We start from the raw sequence: 21906 nt of genomic DNA on the forward strand, positions 1-21906 counted from the left end.
GCAGCAGCGAGTCTCTGCCTAGTGCTGCCCCGAAGCCCCGCTTCTTCTCCAGACTTCCTTCCCCTCCCACCCGCCCGGCGGGGCTGCTTGCTCTGAGGCCAGTTCCTCTTTGCTTACGCATTTAAGCCAACTCCGAGAAGTTACTCAAATCAGGTGAAGTTAGAGAAACAAACAGGAGAAGAAATCAGAGTCCCATAGCTGTTCACAGACATCTAAAGCTGGGGGTGGCTTCCCACCGTGAGCTTCCCTGATGTCACACATGGACTTGGGCGGGCAGCTCCCTTCCCAGCTCATGCTTTGTTTCCCTCTGTCTCAGGTGTGGTGTTCATGGCTGGCCACGTCTACGCCGTGGGTGGGTTTAACGGCTCCCTGCGGGTGCGGACAGTGGATGTGTATGATGGCGTGAAGGACCAGTGGACATCCATTGCCAGCATGCAGGAGCGCCGGAGCACGCTGGGTGCGGCTGTGCTCAACGACCTCCTCTATGCAGTGGGGGGCTTTGACGGCAGCACGGGTAGGTCCAGGGTGTGCTGCTGCCCCCTCTCCTCTGGGCACTTTTGCTTCACTCAGTCAGTGCTTGGGCTAGCCCCTGTGCGTTTGTGGAAGTACTCCGGGAATGACCCCATCGGGATTAGTGAGCTCTCCCGCACTGCCAGGAAATACTGATGTAATGCTCACACACAGAAAAGGTGTCTTATGACGTACAGTTGTGCAGGCTCAAGTCCACAGGCCTGTGTGGATCTGTGGTGAGGCTGTTGATCGTGGCACAGTGTAGCCATGTGAAACTGCTCACTTCATTAGCCAGGAAGCAACAGGAAGAGGAGAGACTGTGATCTTAAGTCACCTAAAGGGTCACCACCAGTGGCTAAGGACCGTCTCCCAAAGTCCCACCGCTTCCCACTACCCAAGAGCAAGCCTATAGCGGAAATGTGGACCTCTAGGGCATTCCAGATCCAAACTCTTATGTGCTGTCCACCTTAATCACTCGGCTTTGGGGCAGAAACAAGCCTTCTTATGGGCCATGGCCACATGCTAGGCAGAGGTGTACCCAGCTGGACGTCGAGTCTAGTCCTGGCTTGGCCTCTTCCTGGTCTCACTGTTCTTCACACAGCAGGGGGAGGCCCATGACTGGAGGAATCTCATATTCTCTTCTCCCTAGGCCTGGCCTCAGTAGAAGCCTACAGCTATAAGACCAATGAGTGGTTCTTCGTGGCGCCAATGAACACACGGCGGAGCAGCGTGGGAGTGGGTGTTGTGGAGGGTAAGGAGGCAGCAGAGGGTGGTGACTCATCCTGCCCTAATCTGTGGCTCTTGTCCTGAGTCCGGCATTGTGCTTGATACTCCCTCCATTATGGCTCCATTCTTCAGGTCACTGCGCTGAGTTCAGTTCCACTGAGGGCTGGGACCCCAAGGACAAGCTCCTGAGCCAAGGCTAAGAAGGGCTTCAGCATGTTAGGAGAGAGAGGAGACCTGGGGGAGAGTGATGCCTGTTCCTTGGCTACCTGTCAATATCTCTGCTAACGGTGGGGGGTGGGGGTGGGTGGGAAGGAAGTAGGGAGCCCTGAGTCAACATATAAACTCGGGTGCACTGTAGTAAGCGTAGGGGTTAATTATGCCTATTAATTCTCTGCTCACCTTCACGTGTTGCATGTTAACAGGGCAATGGGAAAGACAGGCTCGTTTTTTCAGGCCTGACAAGTGTGCGGTCTCAGGATAGGCGTGGTGTGGGGTGTGGCTGAGGCAGGAGGCAGTGCTGAGACCGGAGGCCTGGCCAGACAAGACTTGGAAGTTTGTAAAAACAACTTTCTCTTACTTATTCTCCCAAGCCTTCTGGAAGGACAGGCAGGTCTCAGATTGTTCTGTCTTTCAACTGGAGAAACTGAGACCTGGGGCAAATGAAGTACTTGCATTATGATAGTAAATAGCAGAGCAGTCCTCGGCCCGGGTCTTCTGACTCCTGACCTTGATTAGGAGACCAGTCTCAAATGCTAATAGGCAGGAGTTTGTGAGCTCAGGACCAATGTGGAGAGTATGAGTTGAATTAAAATGTTAGAGATGATGGGCCAGTGAAGATGTATTAGTCTGCACTGATGTCTGCTAATCCAGATGTATGCATGGATGCTTCATGTGCACCCACGAGAGCATACACATGTATACTAACACTCACATATACATGCACACACACACAGGTACACATGCAGCCATGGAGGAGTGCTGCTTACTGGCTTGCTCTCCATGGCTTGCTCAGCTTTTTTTCTTACATACAGCCCAGGACCACCTTCCTAGGGATGGCACCACCCACAGTGGGTTGGGCCCTCATTTGCAATCCAGATGATCCACAGACATGCCTACAGGCCAGTCTGATGGAGGCAATCCTTCCCCTGAGGGTCCCTGTTCCCCCATGGCTCTATTCTGTGTCAAGTTGACAAAAATTGACCAGCATAGATGGTGACCATCTCTTCTCTCAGCGCGTCTCAACCTGTACCACTGCTATTAGTTTGAAATTTTCACGGAAAGGCATATTATCCCAGTGTAGTTGAACAAATCATCTCAGTGAGGCCAGGACCCTGTCCCTCTACCAGGATAAACTGTTTCTTGAGGTTTCATCCTCTTGGTGGGACAGAAACTGATTTGCCAATCAGATCCAAGAGCTTTGTCCAGTCACCTTCTCCTTTCCCTTCTTGCTCCTCAGCCAAGAACATCAAACAAGAGACTTAAAGGCTTAAAGATAGCAGGTCCTCACAGCACCGTCCAGGAGAGACCTTGAGTGGCCGTTTGCTTTAGCTGACACAAGGTTGACAGGGTGAGAGGAGGTGCCTTGACAGTGGAGATTTAAAACACTGCCTGGGACAAGGGCTTTTGCGGGTGTGCCTGCTTGCAGAAGCCCAGTCAAATAGCTTGCCCTGCGGGTGTAGAGGAGAGCTGGGGGTCTGTTTCTCTCGCCCCTCCTGCACTGGAAGCTCTGAGGGCTGTGGGCTGCCTCAGGGCAGCAGCGAGTGTTTCTAAGAATGCAGGGGAGGAGCTGGAGTGGAATGTGCTTCACTAAGGTTTGGAGGTTCAGCTTTCCACACTGGTTCACTCTCCTCGGCCTCATCATCTCACTGCCAAGATCATGCAGTCTGAAGGACCCTTAAGATGGCAGGGTAATTCGCTACTTGCCTCCTGGAAGAGTCACTCCTAAGAACAAGGTGCAGCGGGGTTGGAGTGTAGACAGAAGTGCCCGACTGAGTAGAGGGTGTGTTACAGAGATGGGACCAGCTGAGCCAGCACACAGTGAGAGGTTACTGAGTGGAGGCTACAGAGATGGGACCAGCTGAGCCAGCACACAGTGAGAGGTTACTGAGTGGAGGTTACAGAGATGGGACCACCTGAGCCAGCACACAGTGTTAGTGGCTTGCACTCGGGGAGAGGTTACTGAGTGGATTTTTCTGTCAACTTTGACTTTGCGAGGGAGGAGCTGTGGATGAAGTCTTTTTGAGAAAGGTTGATTGAAAAGACTCAGAGAGAAAAACACAGCATAGTAGGATTACTGGGTCAGTAGCCGTGATGGTGCGGCATTGTTTGGGCTGTACCCGCCATATCAGGGACTCATGTAATGCCCCCCAATCCTTGACGAAGTAATTCTGCTGAATAGGTTTGCCCATGTCTGTGTTTATTAGCCTGAAGTTAGCGTCAGTTTAGCCTGCTGCTAGTGTCATGGTGTCCTGCAGATCTGATGTCATAGTCAAAGTAGGGCCTCTATCCCTGCCCCACAGAGGGGACTGTCCTATTGCATCTTAAGACTGTAAGTGTTAAGTCCCAGATGTTTGAACCCTTGTTCTCACATAGATCAGATTTTCCCCTTCTTGTTTATACCTCACTCCCAGCCTCCAGCCCCAGTTGGGGATGGCTCCCGCAGTAGCTTAATGTTATTTTTATTTAAAAATAGTTGTTAAGGGCTGGAGGGATGGCTCAGCAGTTAAAAGTGCTGGCTGATCTTCCAGAGGACCCGGGTTCAAGTCCTAGCACCCACATGGCAGCTCACAACTATCTGTAACTGTAACTCCAGTTCCAGGGGATCTGGCACCTCACACAGACATACATGCAGGCCGAACTCCACATTAAAAAAAATAGTTGATAATGCTTCAGGGTTCTGATACAGCACAGAGAACAAAGGTGATCTGCAGAAAAATTCCAGCTGCCTCACTGAGAGTGTACACAGAACACTTCACTCACCTGCTCTGCCAGCCAGGGTTTTGGGAGGAGTGACTAGGACTGGACTTGGGCTCTCACTAAAGAATATTCTTCCATAGTCTTCTCACTTGTCATTGTGAGCCCAGAGCCAGAGAGCTGGGTGTGTGGTTGCCTTGTAGCTCCCAGTGCTATGTCTTTTAATCTAGTTCTCCAAGCAACATTACTTGGAACCTCAATGATGCCAGGCTGGTGTTCTGTGTCAGGTACCTGGGGCCCCTTTAGAAAGAGCTTCAGCAGTGCTTCAAGTATCTCATGGCTTCAGAGCAGATAGGAGGCAGAAATGCAAAGGGAGACGTGCCCCGTCATGCTTGGAGACGAAGCTGGCTCCACCCAGAACTCTGAATGAGGCAAAGGTGCCTCGGTGGGTTAAAAATGGAGCATCAGCCGAGCTGCTGTTTCTCGTCACCGCCCTTAGTCACCTTGTCTCTTCCAGGGAAGCTGTATGCTGTTGGGGGTTATGATGGGGCTTCCAGGCAGTGCCTGAGCACCGTGGAGCAGTACAACCCAGCCACCAACGAGTGGACATACGTGGCCGACATGAGCACCCGACGCAGTGGCGCTGGTACGTGAGAGCCTCGGGGAAAGCCTTGGGGTACAGGAGAGCATTGGGGTACACGCTGTGTCTGCGTTCCTCATGACTGAGACTAGGGACAACCCCCCTCTCCTTTCCTGTTGGTGTCAGTAGTTCCTCCACATCCACAGCTCTGTCACACAAGGATCTGCCTTTTCCCTGGACTCCTCGCTCAGCACAGAAGGGTTGTTGTCTTTTATGTCTTTCCGTGACTACTGTTTTTTTGTTTTAGACAACTGTTCCATGCCCCAGGCAGGCCTCAGTCTCACCAATAGCCCAAGCCACACCAGGGTATTCCTTCTGTTTGTACATGGGCCTACGTCTCTGGAAGGTACAGGCCCACTATGCGCCAGAATACAAATATTCTCCCTTCCTTCCTCTGACTCTCACTGTGCCACCCAGGCTGACCTCAAACTTACAGCCTCCTGCTTTAGCCTCTGTGTGCTGGGATTACAGGAGTGCCTGGCCAATGCCTCCAACACTTTCTCCTCACCTCAGCCCTAAAAGGCGTACTGATACTGATTTGACTTCAGAGGTGGATCACTGTGACCAAGCTTATAGGATTAGAAACTTGCAGAGTTAGAATTCTCTTTCCAGGGTGAGGCGTTTTAGACCTGGGATCATGAGCCCCGTTCCTGTGAGGGAGCATGGACGCTGTTGCTGTGGCTCCGTTGTCCAGCCCAGCTGGCCTGCCTGCAGCTGGTGTCCTGGGAGTTAGAAGCCAGCATCGCAGTGTTTACGGCTGGGGATAAGCCCAGGTCCCTTTTCCCCACTTTGTTCCTCTGCATCATGACCTCCCAGATGGCTTTCTATTTCTGTTGTGTGGGGAAGTCCAGGCACTCAGGAGCTGCTACAGCAGCCTCTTCTTCTCCCCTTTGTCTCCTCCACCATCCCAGGAGCCCACTGTCTCAGGGAGCAAGCAGAGGCCTTGGCCACAGTTCCTGGGGCTCCTGGTGACTGATCTGATTCTCAGTTTGGGGCTGGAGGGAAGGCCGCATGATTCCTGAGAAGTGAAACTGTAGAGTTACATGTGTTCATTTTCTCTCCTCTGCCCCCATCTACTTTTGGAGACTAGATTATGACCTCACATACCTATATCCTTAACTTTTTATAAAAATTAGACTGTTTTAATTTTTTTTAAAGAGAAGTTTTGTGTACACATGGATGGGCTGTGAAGTTGAAAGTCTGTACAATTCCATTTCAGAAGCGTGTGTTTGGAGTTCTTTTGGGGAGCAGTCTCTGCTAATCCTGACCACTTGGCCCCCCACGAATGCCTTGAAGTCAAGAAACCTGAGCTTTAGAGCTGAGTGTGCTTGACCTCATCATGTCAACTGGGCAACCCCTCCCCCATATTTGGCATTTGATACCTCAGCTGTGCAATATATGGGCTGCCCATATCCTCAAAGGACCAGTTCCATCCACGAATCCTGTGATTTCCCCTGCTTCCTGATCCTTTAGTAATGATAGCTTCTAGCACCTTCTTTATACCTCCTAAAAATCCATATGGTGACTTGGGCCATGGCAGCAAGTGCTAAAGGCACGGAGAAGCCGGGCATAGACCGGCACAGTGCAGAGGCAACCCATGGGGAAGCCAGGGACAGCCCGACACAGTGCAGAGGCAACCCACGGGGAAGCCAGGGACAGCCCGACACAGTGCAGAGGCAACCCACGGGGAAGCCAGGGACAGACCGGCACAGTGCAGAGGCAACCCACGGGGAAGCCAGGGACAGCCCGACACAGTGCAGAGGCAACCCACGGGGAAGCCAGGGACAGACCGGCACAGTGCAGAGGCAACCCACGGGGAAGCCAGGGACAGACCGGCACAGTGCAGAGGCAACCCACGGGGAAGCCAGGGTCTTCAGTCCCCGGAGCTTCAGGCATGCCTGTGGTGATGCCTTTGCTCCCCAGTTGTTCAGAAGGTGTTTTAGGGTGGATGTCACCTGCCCATCCTTGACTAGAGGCCCTAGATGATGTCGTTAACTGCTGCTTATGTTTCTGGAAGGCCCAGTGACCTTGGCTTGGGGTGAGCTTTGTGTTCAGATTGCTATGGAACCCTGTCCTTGGATTCCTTCCTTCAAATCTTCGCTTTGCTAAGAGCTGGGGAATGTGTCATCTCTAGGGCTAGGAGCCCATGTGCTCATCATAGTGGGTTCCTGTGAGAGCCAAGGACCTAGAGACCAAAGGCTCTGTATTCCAGCTGCCTAAGGTCCAGTGTGGCTCTACATGGGTGTCTAAGAGCAGGCTGCCAAGGGATGAGGGGTGTGGAAGAGTTGGTGGGCCATGCCTGGGTGACTGCTGGCTCCCTCAGCAGTGGATAGCATGAGCAGAGGGATGGACATGGTGGTGGAAAGGAGGCCATCTTGGGATCCTGGAGGTGTCAACTCCTGATGACCCTGGAGGAAGGGAAGGTGAAGCAGCTTGGAGCCTACAGAGTTTCTGAATCTCACAACCTGACGCCAGCCATTGCTGGCACAGCAGCACCATCTGCTGCTAGTTTTGGGAAACTGCTAGGAACCTCTGGCTAACCTGCATAAATAACCACTGGCTGGATTTCACATCTTGTCATTTAGATCTGCTGAGGGCCTATGCAGCAGCACTGAGAACAGGCCAGGGCTAGACATAAGCAGTTCTTGACCTTATGAAGCCTGTAGCCTCCAGATCCAGCCCCTGGACCTACAATCTGGCTGCATATCCCGTTCACCAGCACCCTTTTTTGGGTTTCTGACCAGTGTCTCTGGGACTAAAGTCCTTCCTGTCTTTCCAGAAAGTTCTCAGCAGAGGGGATGTAGCCTGTCCACATAAGGGAGTAGTGTTCATGGAACCACTGAATCATTCCAACTCCCCCCCTCCATGAATGGGAGAGAGGAAGGGTCACCCGGAGGGCCGTGAGAGAGGCAGACCTAGGCGTCCCAGCTTCCAGTCAGTTGCTCTCAGGAGGTGACACTTTCCTCTATGACCTATGTCTCCTTGTCTCACAGCAAAGGACTGCTTGTCTTGGGCAGCTCCCCCTGGAGAGGTTTATGCCTTCTCCCATCAAGGAGAAGAGGGCCTGAAGGAACAGGCTGGCAGGGATGTCTGCCCAGTGGTGAGCTCAGCAGCCCTGCTCTGTGGCTGTTTGCACAATGGATACAAGGCTGGATACTAAGACATTGAAGGAAAACAAGGCAGTGTGGATAGACAAGAGGGAAATGGGTATCATTTTACTGTTGAGAATTAGCCACTTTTCACATTTTAGTGGATTTGATTCTTTTATCCCTTTGTTAGTCCCGGTATATATGCATACACACATACATATTTTCATCTTAAAAGCAGAAATGAGGTCATGTTGGCTTTGTATCTCAGTGTTTCCAGGCTGTCTGTCTTACTAGGAGCCGGGAAGGGCATATTGTATTTGTTTTACAGATAAGGAGACTGAGGTCCAGGGAGACAGAACTTGCTCCCCAAGTCACCCTGCTGGTGATGGCTGTCCAGGACCGGACACCAGGCCTCTTGGTTTCCTGTTCTTCTAGTAGGCCTGAGGCTGGGATACTGCTCTGCCTTTCAGGGGTTGGGGTGCTCAGCGGACAGCTGTATGCCACGGGGGGACACGATGGACCCTTGGTGAGGAAGAGTGTGGAGGTTTATGATCCTGGGACAAACACCTGGAAGCAGGTGGCTGACATGAACATGTGCCGGCGCAATGCAGGTAATGTGACTGCGCTCCCACGGCTCCTCCTCCCTGTAGACAAAGGCTCTGAACAGGAGGAAAGAGGCAGGATTACCAGAGTATGGAGCTGAGCCTGTGTCCTGAATGTAGGAGTGGCCATTTGTTCCATAGGCTGAGTTAGAGGACTGGAGAACCTGAACCCCAAAAACTGACCATAGCCCCCCAACACACACACACACACACACACACACACACACACACACACACACACACACACACACACACTGAGACTCAGAGGAGTTCCCTCTCCAGTGGAGGTTGATGCCAAGATTCACCAGTGCCCCTGCCCGATGGCTAGGCTGGTAGTCATGTACAGAGTCGTGCACACCGAGCCAGACAGCGGTGCCGTATTGTGTTTTCTCTGCCAATATCAGGCTGAAAGGTCCTCATACTTCACAAGGTCCAAGTTCCTTCCCAGCAGGCGAGCCAGACCCTCCCCGATCCTCCAGTGTCATCCGGTCCTTTATCGTCTTCCTTGTATTCCCTGTCCCCATGTCCCTTTGCTTTCCGAATCCTTCCTATAGGAACAGCCTGTCCCAGAGTACTCAGGGTCACGTGTCCTGGGGCCTGACGCCCAGCCAGGCTGTTTCTGTCTGTGACTTTGAGTTGTGCCCTGCACTGTTGACCTTGCTTTGTGCTTCTTTGCTCTGGGAACAGGTAGGTTAGTTTCCCCCACCTTCCCAGGCTGGACTGACTAAAAGGTGCTGCCAGGTAGACTTCCTTCCTTCATTCTCACATTACCTGTTTGCTAAAGTCACTGTGGCTGACTTGTTGGAAGGGTAAACAGAGGGGCATTACTCATTGGCTTTCTGCCTGAGCCTGGTGTGATGCACGCAGGCATTTGGCCTTCAGCCACATGAACAAGAAATTCCAGAGCCTGTAAGGCAGCTAAATCTGCCTGCAGTCCATGAATTAAGTTATAAGCATGGACATGTACACATATTCACATATAGATATTATTTCTTTAATAACATATGGATAGTCCTGTTTTAAAACTTGCTTTTCCATTCTTCATCTATGTCTAGTTACAGCACTAAATGCTTTTGCTTAGCATGGCTATATTATAATTTGCCCAGTTCATTACTGAATATTTCGTTTATCCTATCTTTTATACGCCACTAGTAAAGCCGTAGTTATTATAAGTGGTCCTTATAGTTAAGTCAATGTACACATTTAAAATGATTTCTCTAGAAGAAAAGGCCAAAAGCAGAATCTTGAGGCAGAGGAAGGACCTGTGCTTTTATGTACATGTACATTTATGTGCATCCAGGCAGGAAGGCAGCAATTTTATGCTCTCACCCGTCCTGACAGTATCTTTAATCAGCATTGCTAGTTACTACTTTTAAAAGCATCACCAATAAACTTGAGTTTATAAAAAAAACCCCAAACAAACCCCAAACCAAACACTATCTACTGGACTATGAGTTTTAGGGTCTCAAATAAGAATTACATTTCCCTGCTCTTCCGTCCAGCTTCATGAGACCATGCCATCAAACAAGCTCACCCTGAGATAAGAACGAGAAAAGAGTCCCAGCCCAGGTTGGATTCAGATGCCTGTCTTAAGAGGGGGTTACAGGCACAGCCATTAGCAGCATATAGGATGAACATAACAGACGGGGAGGGCTGCACGTACCCCAGGAAATGTTCCCACAGGGAGACCTGTGACATCTCTCTATAATGTTCCCACAGGGAGAACCCGTGATGCTCTCTCTATCATGTGGTGGCGGGAGCGGGGCACAGCTGGAACATCTGTAGGAGTGTATAGTAACGAAGGCTCCCTGGTGAGAGAAACAGCCTCACTAGAATGGGGACCCTCAGAGCCTCGTGGCTATGCCCAGCATGCTCCTCCACTGAGTGGACTCAGACCCCAGAGTGCCACCTCTGTTTGTGCCACAGAAACTGGGGAAAAGAGTCTCCAGGACATGGGCATCAGCTGTCCATGGGTCCCGGTCTCTGGTACTCCCACTGATCCTGTGACTTCTGCTTGATTTCCAGGGGTCTGTGCAGTGAACGGACTCCTTTATGTGGTTGGAGGGGACGACGGATCCTGCAACCTGGCTTCAGTAGAGTACTACAACCCAGTCACTGACAAATGGACGCTGCTGCCCACCAACATGAGCACTGGAAGGAGCTATGCAGGTCAGTGGGTTCCTGCTCCAGGCTCCGGCACAGCAAGGACAAGAGCAGCATGAGGGATGGGTGGAATACCTCCTGAAGGATTGCAGTGTGTGCCCCAATGACGGGTGCTGGAAACTGGCACTTCCCCTGTGAATCTGAGTGTAGCCTCTTGGAATACTCACCGGAGTGTTCCAGGGGCCATTTTCCACTGACCCGAGCTGTGACTGCCTTGGTCATTCCTGGTTCACTTTGTGTAGGTGGGACAGCATAGTTCTTGCTCATTAGAAGTTAGGTTGAGGGGCTGGAGAGATGGCTTAGCGGTTAAGAGCACTGACTGCTCTTCCAGAGGACCTGGGTTCAATTCCCAGCACTCACATGGCAGCTCACAACTGTCTGTGACTCCAGTTCCAGGGGACCCTCACACAGACATACATGCAGGCAAAACACCAATGCACATAAAGTAAAAATAAATCAATTATTAAAAAAAAGAAATTAGGTTGGGAAGCTAAGACCTACCTGCATAGATAGGAAATACCACATACTTATATAAGATTAACATGAGTTGTGAATGGGGTGCTTCAGGACAGAACAGTTGTAAGAATAGTCGCTAGGAACCTGTTCTCAGGGGATGGGCTCTGTCGGATTCTGGGTCACAAATTCATACATAAACTGCCTTTCATTGTGTACTTTTTATGTTAGGTAGTTTCTTCTTGTTGTGACAAGTTCTTGAGAGGAACTATGTATGTGCGCGCGCGCGCGCTTGTGTGTGTGTGTGTGTGGGCAGGGTAAGGTGAGGGGGGGATGTGGGGGTGGGTGCGTGTGAGTGTGGTGTGTGTGGGGGTGTGTAGGGTGTGTGGGATGTGGGGTGTGGGGTAGGGTTGTGTGTGTGGAGTATGTGTATGGGGTGGGGTGTGTGTGTGTAGAGGGTGGGAAGTGTGTGTGGTGTGTGTGTGGGAGGGATTGGGGAGAAGGAGGGGGTTGTTTTGTCTCAGTGTCAGGAATTTCAGTCTGCTGTCTCTTGGCTCCTTTGTTTCTGGGTGGTTGTGAGGCAACGTGTAGAGATGATATGGACAGCGTGTGGGATAATGGGACTTCCAGTCTCCTGGTAGCTAGGCAGCAGAGGGATGGGAGAGGGTCAGAGTTAAGAGCCCTTCAGTGGTATACCTCCTGTGACTCGCTCCCTCCAACTCCTGAAGTTTCTAGCATCTCCCACAATATCATGACCAGCTGGGTTCCAAACCTTTAACACATGGGCCCATAGGAGCTGTTTTATATTCCACCTCTAACCCCTCCCTGAGCTGGGAGCCAGCATTGTAGGTACAGTGTGTACATTCCCTTTCATCTTCTCGACAGCCCTCAGGCTGAGTGGGACTGCATCCTTGATTTTGCAGCTGAGTTTTGGAGACTATAAGTAATCACCGAAGGCCAGCCACATGGCTATAAGCATGCACCAGTCAGAGTTCAAATGTAGGTCCGACTTCTACCTAAACCACACCCCTTCTACTGTCCCCACTCAAGGCTGAGTAAAGGGGCTGGGGGAGTAATGGGTAGACTGGGGGGTGATGGGTAGACTGGGGGGTGATGGGTAGACTGGGGAGTGATGGGTAGACTGGGGAGTGATGGGTAGACTGGAGGGTGATGGTAGACTGGGGGGGTGATGGGTAGACTGGGGGTGATGGGTAGACTGGGGGTGATGGGTAGACTGGGGGGTGATGGGTAGATTGGGGGGTGATGGTAGACTGGGGGGTGATGGGTAGACTGGGGGGGGGTGATGGTAGACTGGGGGGGGTGATGGGTAGACTGGGGGGTGATGGGTAGACTGGGGGGTGATGGTAGACTGGGGGTGATGGGTAGACTGGGGGGTGATGGTAGACTGGGGGGTGATGGGTAGACTGGGGGGTGATGGGTAGACTGGGGGGTGATGGTAGACTGGGGGGGGATGGGTAGACTGGGGGGTGATAGACTGGGGTGTGATGGATAGGCTGGGGGGTGATGGTAGACTGGGGGGTGATGGATAGACTGGGGGGGTGATGGTAGACTGGGGGTGATGGGTAGACTGGGGGGTGATGGATAGACTGGGGGGTGATGGTAGACTGGGGGGTGATGGGTAGACTGGGGGTGATGGGTAGACTGGTGTAGAGGCTATTTCTTGTAGGGGGTGGTGCCAAGTTCAGTGCAGTGCAGGGCCAAGAGTTGATGTTGGTCACAGCTCCTCTGAAGAGGAGAAATACAAGCCCAGCTTCTTACGTCTGACCTAAACATTTCGATATGTGTGGACTAAATGTTTACCAAGTACACACAATGTGCCATCCATTATCCCAAGTGTTTAAAAATCATTATCTCATGTCACGTACACCTTGGCTCAATGCTTCTCCCCTTACTCCCGTTTCCCAGGAGAAAGGTCAACTGTCAGCTATCCATCTTGTTCCGGTTTCAGGACGGGATGATTGTGCTGTGCGGGTGCCAAGGGCACCAAGTCACCTTCTTTCCCCGTTGCAAAGCGTTTCTTCCTTTTTCCGTCCTGTAAGCCTTTCTCACCCTGTGCCATTTGCCTTCATGAAGATGTTGGAAGTGTTTTGACCCAGAACAACCCTGTTCTCACGAAAATCAGCACCTTCTTTCTGAAGCTGCAGAGGAAGAACAGGGCATTTTGTAGGATGAGAAAGTGGGTGGGATTCTCTGGCTCCACCTCTGTTAGAGGGTGGGTGGGCTGAGTAGAGCCCATTAGGATTTCACATATCTGCTGAATATTTCAAAGCCTCTTTTCACTGTCTGCCCACTCAGAACTGGTGGGAAGGAGACAATCAATCAGGCCATTTTGTACTCAGACTAACTGACCAAGTGAGTGTGTATCTCAGAATCTAGGGAAAGGATCTGATATGTAAAGATTTAAGGCCAACATGACTTCTCAGGGCATTGCTTATAATAGCACCCCCCTACACGAAAATGATAATATTTAAGGATTGACATTAGAGAAATAATTAAATATTCTATGGAATGTTTATTCAGTAGGTATTTTTTCTCTCTTTTTAAAAATTGAAAATAGATTTTTTTATACAGTATACTCTGATTATGATTTCCTCTCCCCCAACTCCTCCCAGCTCCTCCTCACTTCATCTGTTTTTAATATCTGGAGAAAATGCTCGTACTTGACATGCTAGGTTAAAGGCAGACTTGAGTTGTGTGTGGCCAGTGTGCCGAGGGCTCTGGTTCTACATTGGCGGAGCGGGAGTTTGCAGAACTATTATTTCTCAAAGGGATGTTGCAGTCTCAGATCTTCCGTTAGCTCTGGTTCTCTGGGCTAGGAATCCACTCTGACCTCCATTGTCTCAGTTGAAAAATGGGGATAAAATTAGATTGGGCTTCTGAGGGCTTTTAAGAGAGTGAAACGTGATACAATGTGTATAGTTTGTAGCATGGTGCCTGCCTGGTGTGAGTCAGCACGAGCTAACTCATTCTGATTATTATTAAAGCTGGAAAGTACTAAAAGATGATGGTTGTTCTCTTCGAAGGGATAAAAGGTTTCTCCTTTGTATTCTTCTGTATTTTTCCATAATGAGAGCATATTACTTTTCTAATAAGAAAGGCTTATATAAAACACTACATGAAAATACTACAAGAGCCTGCTTTTAACAAGTATTACTTAGTAAGATAGGCATCTGTAGTACAGGGAAGGCTGCCGAGGCCAGGAGGTACCGTCTGGTCTGGAGTCCAGCTCTGCTTGCTTTCAGGCTCTTCTGTCTGTACCTTTAGCCAGGAACCACCAGGGAATGGATGTCTAAAGCAAAATGTCTCTGATGGAGTATCCTCCTTTCCTTAGGTTGTGTTTCCTTAATCCCATCTTCAGGTAGAATGTTTTATAGCTCTAGTAATATGTTAAAATAAATCTTCAAGCCAGGCAGTGGTGGCGTACACCTTTAACCCCAGCACTCAGGAGGCAGAGGCAGGTGGATCTCTGAGTCTGAGGTCAGCCTCGTCTACAGAGTGAGTTCCAGGACAGCCAAGACTACACAGAGAAACCCTGTCTTGGACAACAAAACAAACCTCCCAAATAAAACCAATAAATAAATAAATAAATAAATAAATAAATACCTCTCTAGCAAACATGTTCACTTGTGGCCACTTTTTGAGTTAGGGCTTATTAGCAGGTTCCAGAAACCTGCCTGGTACTGATTTTCACCAGGAAGAAGATGTATGGTTCCAGGCAGAAAGAAGTGGACAAGCCGCCATCACAACACAGAAGGCTTGCCTTCCGGTCTCATTGGCCAGCACTGGGCCACAGGGCGTTTGGAAAGGCAGACTAACAGGCCGAGTCTGTCACTAGCTGGTGTCTACAGTTGAGAAAAATGTGTAGAAAGGATGTTGACTTTCTCAGCCTGGTGTCTTCCATGGATTACAGTGGATTACAGTGAAGCTTGGGTTATTATTGGTAGAAATATTAAGGCAACTAACTCCCCATAGTTAAAAGGGAGGTTTATTTGGAGGTTTTACTTATAACAAGTAAAGGGATAGGTTACAGGGTCTGGGAGAGGTGAAGTACAGTCCCGTGGCATGCTTCGGAGAACTCTGCTTGGTCTACCATCCAACATCCAGATGACCAGGAACCAAGAGAGCCTGCACATCCAGATCTCTGGTCTTAAGGGCTCTTATCTTGGCTCCACCTCAGGGGCAGGGCATAGGTAGGCGTGACAGTTACCGGAAGCCTCACTGGGGGTAGTACTTCCAGGTCAAAGCTGGAACAGCTACCCACTACAGGTTATAAATGGATTTACAAAGTTAGAACCTCAAAGTTAAGCTTTACTAAAGCAGTGTCACACAGTACATAATTGGAATATTTATCCGGTTGGGAATTGAGCACTGGATGAGGGCCTCTCAGCTCTATGACAACAAGCTGTATGGGAAGTAGCCTGCAGATTTGACTAAACTCACTGAAGACCACAATGCAAACTGCCTGTTGGCAAAGTTGAGGTTGGAATTTCATTTTTCTTCTTCCCATGATGTTAGTGTACTGTTCTTTCCAGTCATCCCAGTGACTTCTAGAAGTAGAAAAGTAGATATACATCAGACATCACTTCTCCAAAAACAATACAGATTTGGAGACAGATGCCTCTGGGTTCTCAGTGAGGAGTGTGGGGGTTGTTAAGCTGGATGCTGTGGTCAGGAAGAGAAGTGGGATGGGTCTGCTGGCATACACTGTTTGAGATCATGCTTGTGGATTCAAATGTCCCACTAGGATGTGGCTGTTAGAGTGGAAACAGCCAGCTGCTGGCAGCGATAGTGTGGGACCCTTTGGGATTCCACAGGCAGTGACAGGATATCACAGATTCCTGGACCCTTGGGACTCTGGTTAACTTGGGAGAAGCCAAGATGGTAACTTTCTTTCCCTTTCTTTCCTGTTAGGTGTTGCTGTGATTCACAAATCCTTGTGACCCAGACTCCCACTGCCAGGAGGTGGAGGAAGGATCGGGCGCTGCCTGTGACCCGAGCATTGAGCGAGCAGCGGGACCATGACAACTGACGAGATTAGCTGGGAGGCTCTGGCGTGGTTTGAGAACCACCATCGTTGTCTTAGAAGACCAGCCTTGTCCTTCTCAGTGTGGACACTGACGATCCACCTTCTGCTCTGAGGTGCTTTGGTTTCTGCCCTAAACAGTAGGGTTCCTGACAGCCCCACAAAACTCCTTGAGTGTGTGTGTGTGTGTGTGTGTGTGTGTGTGCTTCTACAGGACAATGGAGAACCTTGAAGTGTGCGTGCGTGCGTGCGTGCGTGCGTGCGTGCGTGCGTGCATATGCATGCATGCATTCGTGTTTGTGTGTGTAGGAAACACTTCATTCAGTAGGGGCTGGGGCTGTGCGGGTGCCTACTGGATTTCTTTGCTACTGATCTTCTCACGATGCTAAAACACCTACACATGTCTTCTGGACTTGTCCTATGGGGACCCTAGATTACTAAAGCTGCTGTCTTTTGGAGATCAAGGCAGAACTAGCAAGAAGCAGCCCTTCAGCCATTCTGGGACCATGACTTGACTACTGCAGCTGTGTGGAAGAACTGGGGCTTCCTCAAAGCTGCCCTGCTTCCTCCGTGTACCTCTGGGGTACAGCTTCATCCAGCCATCGCCAGCCACTCCTCCTTGGCTGCACTCCAGGAAGCAGATGAGAACTGTTTTGCCTTCACATCTTGGATCTCTAGTCTTTGATGTCATGGATTCCAGGTTTGGAAGATTTTGGGTCTTTTCAGCAGGGAAAACAAACTTCAGAGAAGCCCCAGGTAGAACACTGGAGAGAAATAGACAAGAAAAAACAAAACAAAACCCAGAAAAACCAAAGTGGTATGGATTTGTTCCCACCCACAGTGGTCTCAGAGAGGGACCCTGCTTCTGAGTTCGCAGGGCAACGACCCTATTTATTATGTGTATTATGTAGGCTCTCTCATTCACGGTATCCATTCTCATGCAGAGGATAAATAAAAGGTCACCCTGCACTAAACCCAGAGATAGGCTTGCCCCTTGTTAGGTGGGGCCATATGTACTCAGAGAGACATGAATGACTTCTAAGGACTATACTGGCTAGATCAGGCCATCAGCTCTTTGTGATGATGGTCAGGGCTGTCTGTATCTGTCTTCCCTTCTTCATGCTTTCCTCCTATTTCAGGGTCCATATACTTTCCCCAGCCTCCCAAACACCCCCTTTTTACTCTCCCCTTTGGGGAGGAGATGGTAGTGGGCCCTGGACTGGAGATATTCCTCAAAACCACTTGTATTTTAAAAACGAAAGCAACAGATCAAAATGATTAAGAATGTAACTTCCTGCACCTGGGGTGGTGTCTGGAGGTGTGTGGATGCGCACACATTAAGGGTTGGGGAATGTGTTTGCTGCACAAGCATGACTTTGATTTCTAGCACTGACATAAAGAATTCTGGGTACAGCAACATGTGCCCACAATCTCAAAACTGGGAGGCCCAGAAAGGCTGCTGCCTGAGGCTTGAGGCAGCCAGCCTAGGCGAGCCAGTGAGTCGCAGGTCCCTGGGAGAGCACATCTCAAAACAAGTTGTGGCTCCTGAGGACCAACGTTAAAGGCTGACCTCTGGTCTCTGTGCACACTCACTCTCCTTGCACACACAAAGAACCTCAAAGCCAAACTCTTCCTAAGCTAGCAAATTGCTTGTACTGGAATTTCAGCCCTCGGAGGGGAAACTGTGCCTGGAGAGCAGTCTAATACCCAGGGGGTGGGGTTTCAGCTTCCCTGAAGTCAGAATCCATGTAGAGGAGACCATGGACTTTGTGAACTCTAATGTTGGACTTCTGTTACAAGTAGGTTCTTCAAAGCACATCTACAGGAGGTTGACCCCCCCTGTCCTCTGCACTTGGAAGCCCAGCTTCGCCCCAGCTAGGCAGCCACTGAGTATTTACTGAGCCTTTAATGTGTACTTTTCGGAGAGTAAAATCTTTCTTTCTACTGTTAAGCAGAAGTTAGACACCACAACACCCAGATAGTTAGTAGCCTTAGGAATAGTATGTAGCTAGAATACCCAGCTTTGGGAGGTCCAGAAGGAATGTCTCCCAAGGGATGCAGACATTTTTTGGCAGATGCCCTGGTTCCAGCTGCGAGTAGGGAAAGATGCTTGTGAAACTCTGCCTGGCCTTGTTCTGGAAAGTGGGTAGGACGCAGCCCGGATGCCCTTCCTCCTTCTCCAGGGAAGTCTGGGGACTTGTTTGAGGTGTGAGCAGTGAAGACAAGGTTGGGGACCAGAGTCTAATGTGCTGTTTGCACAAGGACTCCATTTCAGGTGAAAGGAAACCCCACCGTCTCCCCCACTCCCACCAAGAACCTAGACTTGTATACTGAGGGGTCAAGATGAGTCTCCTCTTGGAGAGCACCCCTCCTTCTGTGGAAGCTGGCCAGCTGTGGTTTCTGCTGGAGGTTTTGCTGTTGTTCCCATCTCCCATCTCCCTTCCTGCAAAGCGTTTTGCGGGTGAAGCTGCTGAGGGTCCAACTCATTTCACCCTCGTGCATCCTTTCTCATGGGGACTAGAACACTGGTACGTCATCACCAAAAAGCCAATCTGCCCTAGCTGCCCACAGATACCACCCTGAGACCCAAGTTACTCCATCATGAGGCATCAGGTAGAAGTCTCCCCATGGTGGACACTTCAGACTCACTTTCGAGTCTGTGCTAATCACATGGTGGGTAAAGCCTCTGCCATCACTAGTGAACACGGCCGTGCCAGGGCCACATCAGAAATCTGACTGCAGGGGCAAAATGGAACTGAGACCCCGAGTCAGAGCAGCTTAGACACCACTTGGATGCCGATTTGGACAATGTAGAAGTCAGTTTCTGAATTCCAAAGTTACTTCTCCTCAGTACCCAAGAGCATCTCCATCTAAAACCATGGCAGTATTATGCAAATGAAGTGACCTCATTTCCCGATATGCAATAAGAACTCTTGATTCTCTCTCATGACAAACCGGTTGCAGTACCCCGCAGATGCTTTTTGAGCTGTCCTACTTTGATATCTGTTGTGTAATGTTTGTATATTTCTGAGCCAGATCCTTTCAAGATTGCCTTTTTGTAAAATCGAAGCTACAGCTTTCAGGCTAACGTTTCAATGTAGATATTTTTATAGATAATTTTTTCATGATATTTGAATCGCTTCCTATTGTCCACGATAATGAAATGCCATTCCGTGTGTCACTCACCCTGACACAGGGCACACCTGTAGCTGTCCTTTTTATGTTTCTTACTTCTCAGATGCCTGTAGCTCCAGGTTCCCAGTATTTTAGGGAGATTGTGGAATTCCAAGATACAGCCATGGGGCTTTGCTTTTTAGCTATTAGGGACTAATGTTGAACTTGCCCATCTAGATCTCTCATCTCTTTGTGTTTATGAGTCTGCCTTCTGCAGGGCTGGGGCTGGGTTGGCCCACACAGTGGTGGCTTTCATCACCGGGCACTGAGCTTGCCCTCTGGCCTACATTCCCTAGGCTGCCCGGGCCCTGCAGACCTTGTCCCTTCTCTACTATCTCCTGGTTTTGGAGGCTTCTAGTACTCAGGCCTCTGCAGCTGGGTCATGCCTCTTTGGGAAGCTTGCATTCTCTGTACTTAGGAAGAAGGGGGTCCCTCAGGACTCCTGGGAAGAATGTGCTTAGCAGACCCTCACAGTGTTTTTTTCCTGAGCTGTCTCGACTCCAGGCTCTGTTCTGTGCATTTATCTACCATAAGACTCTCGTTTCTCTTTTGTAAATCTTAATTTATTATTTTGGTGACAGGTGCCATCTAAATTGCCTCCGTGCTTCTTCCTGTTTGCACTCTGTAGTGGGCAGAGTATCCAAGGCTCTGACTCAAAGAAGCAAGGAGGTCAGAGTGGTTTTAGTAGGTTTTCTTTCTTTTGATGTGTGTGTGTGTGTGTGTGTGTGTGTGTGGTGTTTGCACTACTTAAGCTCCTCATGTTCAGCTATATTGTTTATCTACTGACTGAGCAGAAAATCCAGCAGCACTTCCAACAGATGGGGACGGAAGAGACTTCTTCTGTGTGGGTAATCACAGCCTAAGAGGCCCTGGGCAGCCTTTGCCATGGGATTCAGTGACTCCTGGATGTAGCGGCAGCCTGGGCAGGAATGCATGGGGCTGTGGCATTTGCAGGAATATGGTGACCCTGTGCTGTTCTTGCCTTTGGTTATAAGATTGTAAATTATTTCCCCCCTTTTTGGTGGTAATAAAGGACCCTTGTTGGACTTCTTGTTTAATGTTGTGTAAAATACTTTCTTTGAAAGAAATCTCAAGACACAGAGAGTGTATCTGTGCGGATGTTCTGGCCCTGGGCTTGACGTGGGTTGTCACTGGATACTGGCACAGGTCCATGATCTGATCTGATGTTTTCTGCATGGATGTCAGGGACCGTGTATATACAGCTTGTAAAAGAACACTGGTCACATGATCAATACAGTGAGAGCCGAGAAACATTCCCCCAAATGTGCTATTTTAATAGGATCCCATTCCGGTTCCCCACATTGTACATGACATTTTAATAAAAGCTGCACTGTACAGACGTCACTGCACAGCATCTCTTCTGTCTCAAGTATGGAAGGGGTGGACTCAGCTCCACTCAGGATCAGATGGAAGTTTCTCTCTTCGGAACCTGCTGCACGAGGCCTCGATCCCGCCGATCCCTGCCACCCGGCCCCAGCACAGTGCAGGCCCACAGAGACTTTAGCAAAGCCCGGTGGAGACAGTCCTTCTAGAAGGGGTTGCTGTGGACAATGTCGGGGCAGTCGCTGGGGTCTGGGCCTGGAGGGGAGTGCGGCTGACTCCTGTGCTGTCACTCGTGGAAGCTGAGCTGTGTCCCGGCATGTGGAGTGCTTAGCTTGGTGGCAATCTCTGAGAGCCATCTGCCTGCTGACATGGATGTCCCTCCGGATAAGGACCATACAGTCCCCAGGTCCCTTCAGATTGTCAGGGGCTCTGTCTCATAAAAGTAACAAATAGACATCTGGGGCCCAGCACTTACTTGGCACTTGGACAAAAATGTAGGGATGGATGGAAGGCAGCAAGCTGGACTCAGTGACGGCCGACCCTCCCTCTGCACAGCATCCCCCCTCCCCCCAGCTTCTGCTCTGGCCTCTCCTCTTTTGTCCCTTGAGGATGAGTGGAAACTGAGAGTCGTTGAGTCTTAACACAGCCCTTTGGGCCATGGGCAGGAACTTATGTCCCCCCAGGATGGAGGCCCAAACAGGCGAATGTGTTTGTCTGAAGGGGAATTGTATGGGAGAGGTGGAGCAGACTCACACAAAGGACACCAGACCCTTGAACCCTTGTTAGAGTTTGAGACCCAGTCTGAGGAGAGGCCCCAGGATACAGTCGTCTTGAACATAATAGCGGCCAGCATTTATTGTACAGCCGCTGTGTGCCATACCCACTTTGAAGAGACAGGTGACTATGTATTGTTCTGCTAATTTATATCACCACAAGGGTCAATGATTAGACCCTTGAGAGGAGACCTGGGCTCTCCCATCCTGCTGAGGCTGCCCGGTGAGTTCTGTCAGGTGTTCTTCAGAGAAGGAGGTCATTAATGTCTGGACCTCAAAATCATCTCCAAACTCCCAGAGAGACTTTGATTTTTCCTCCACTGTCCCCAAATGGAAGGAGGTCCTGCCCAGGGCTTTGTTAGTCCTAGGACTTCCCATACCCTCTCTGGCTCCTTGTTTGTAAAATGAGGTTCTTGTGTTCTGTCCTACAGACACCAAACACAGAGAGAGAGAGACATACACAGAGCCAGAGAGG

At 50.1% G+C, this 21906-nt stretch overlaps 1 protein-coding gene across 1 annotated transcript in view; it reads left to right on the plus strand.

Annotated features, from left to right (window-relative positions):
* The window catches only part of Klhl3 (kelch like family member 3), a 119621-nt gene extending 99249 nt beyond the window's left edge, over window positions 1–20372 (plus strand). Inside the window, exons 10-15 of the mRNA XM_028863293.2 lie at window positions 317–514; window positions 1160–1261; window positions 4667–4795; window positions 8349–8489; window positions 10506–10649; window positions 16029–20372. Of these exons, the coding sequence (XP_028719126.1) occupies window positions 317–514; window positions 1160–1261; window positions 4667–4795; window positions 8349–8489; window positions 10506–10649; window positions 16029–16057 (743 nt within the window). The 3' untranslated portion in view covers window positions 16058–20372. The remainder of the gene's footprint in view (window positions 1–316; window positions 515–1159; window positions 1262–4666; window positions 4796–8348; window positions 8490–10505; window positions 10650–16028) is intronic.
* Window positions 20373–21906: the final 1534 nt, after the last annotated feature.

Source organism: Peromyscus leucopus, chromosome 5 (genome assembly GCF_004664715.2).
Source record: "Peromyscus leucopus breed LL Stock chromosome 5, UCI_PerLeu_2.1, whole genome shotgun sequence".
NCBI lineage: Eukaryota > Metazoa > Chordata > Mammalia > Rodentia > Cricetidae > Peromyscus > Peromyscus leucopus.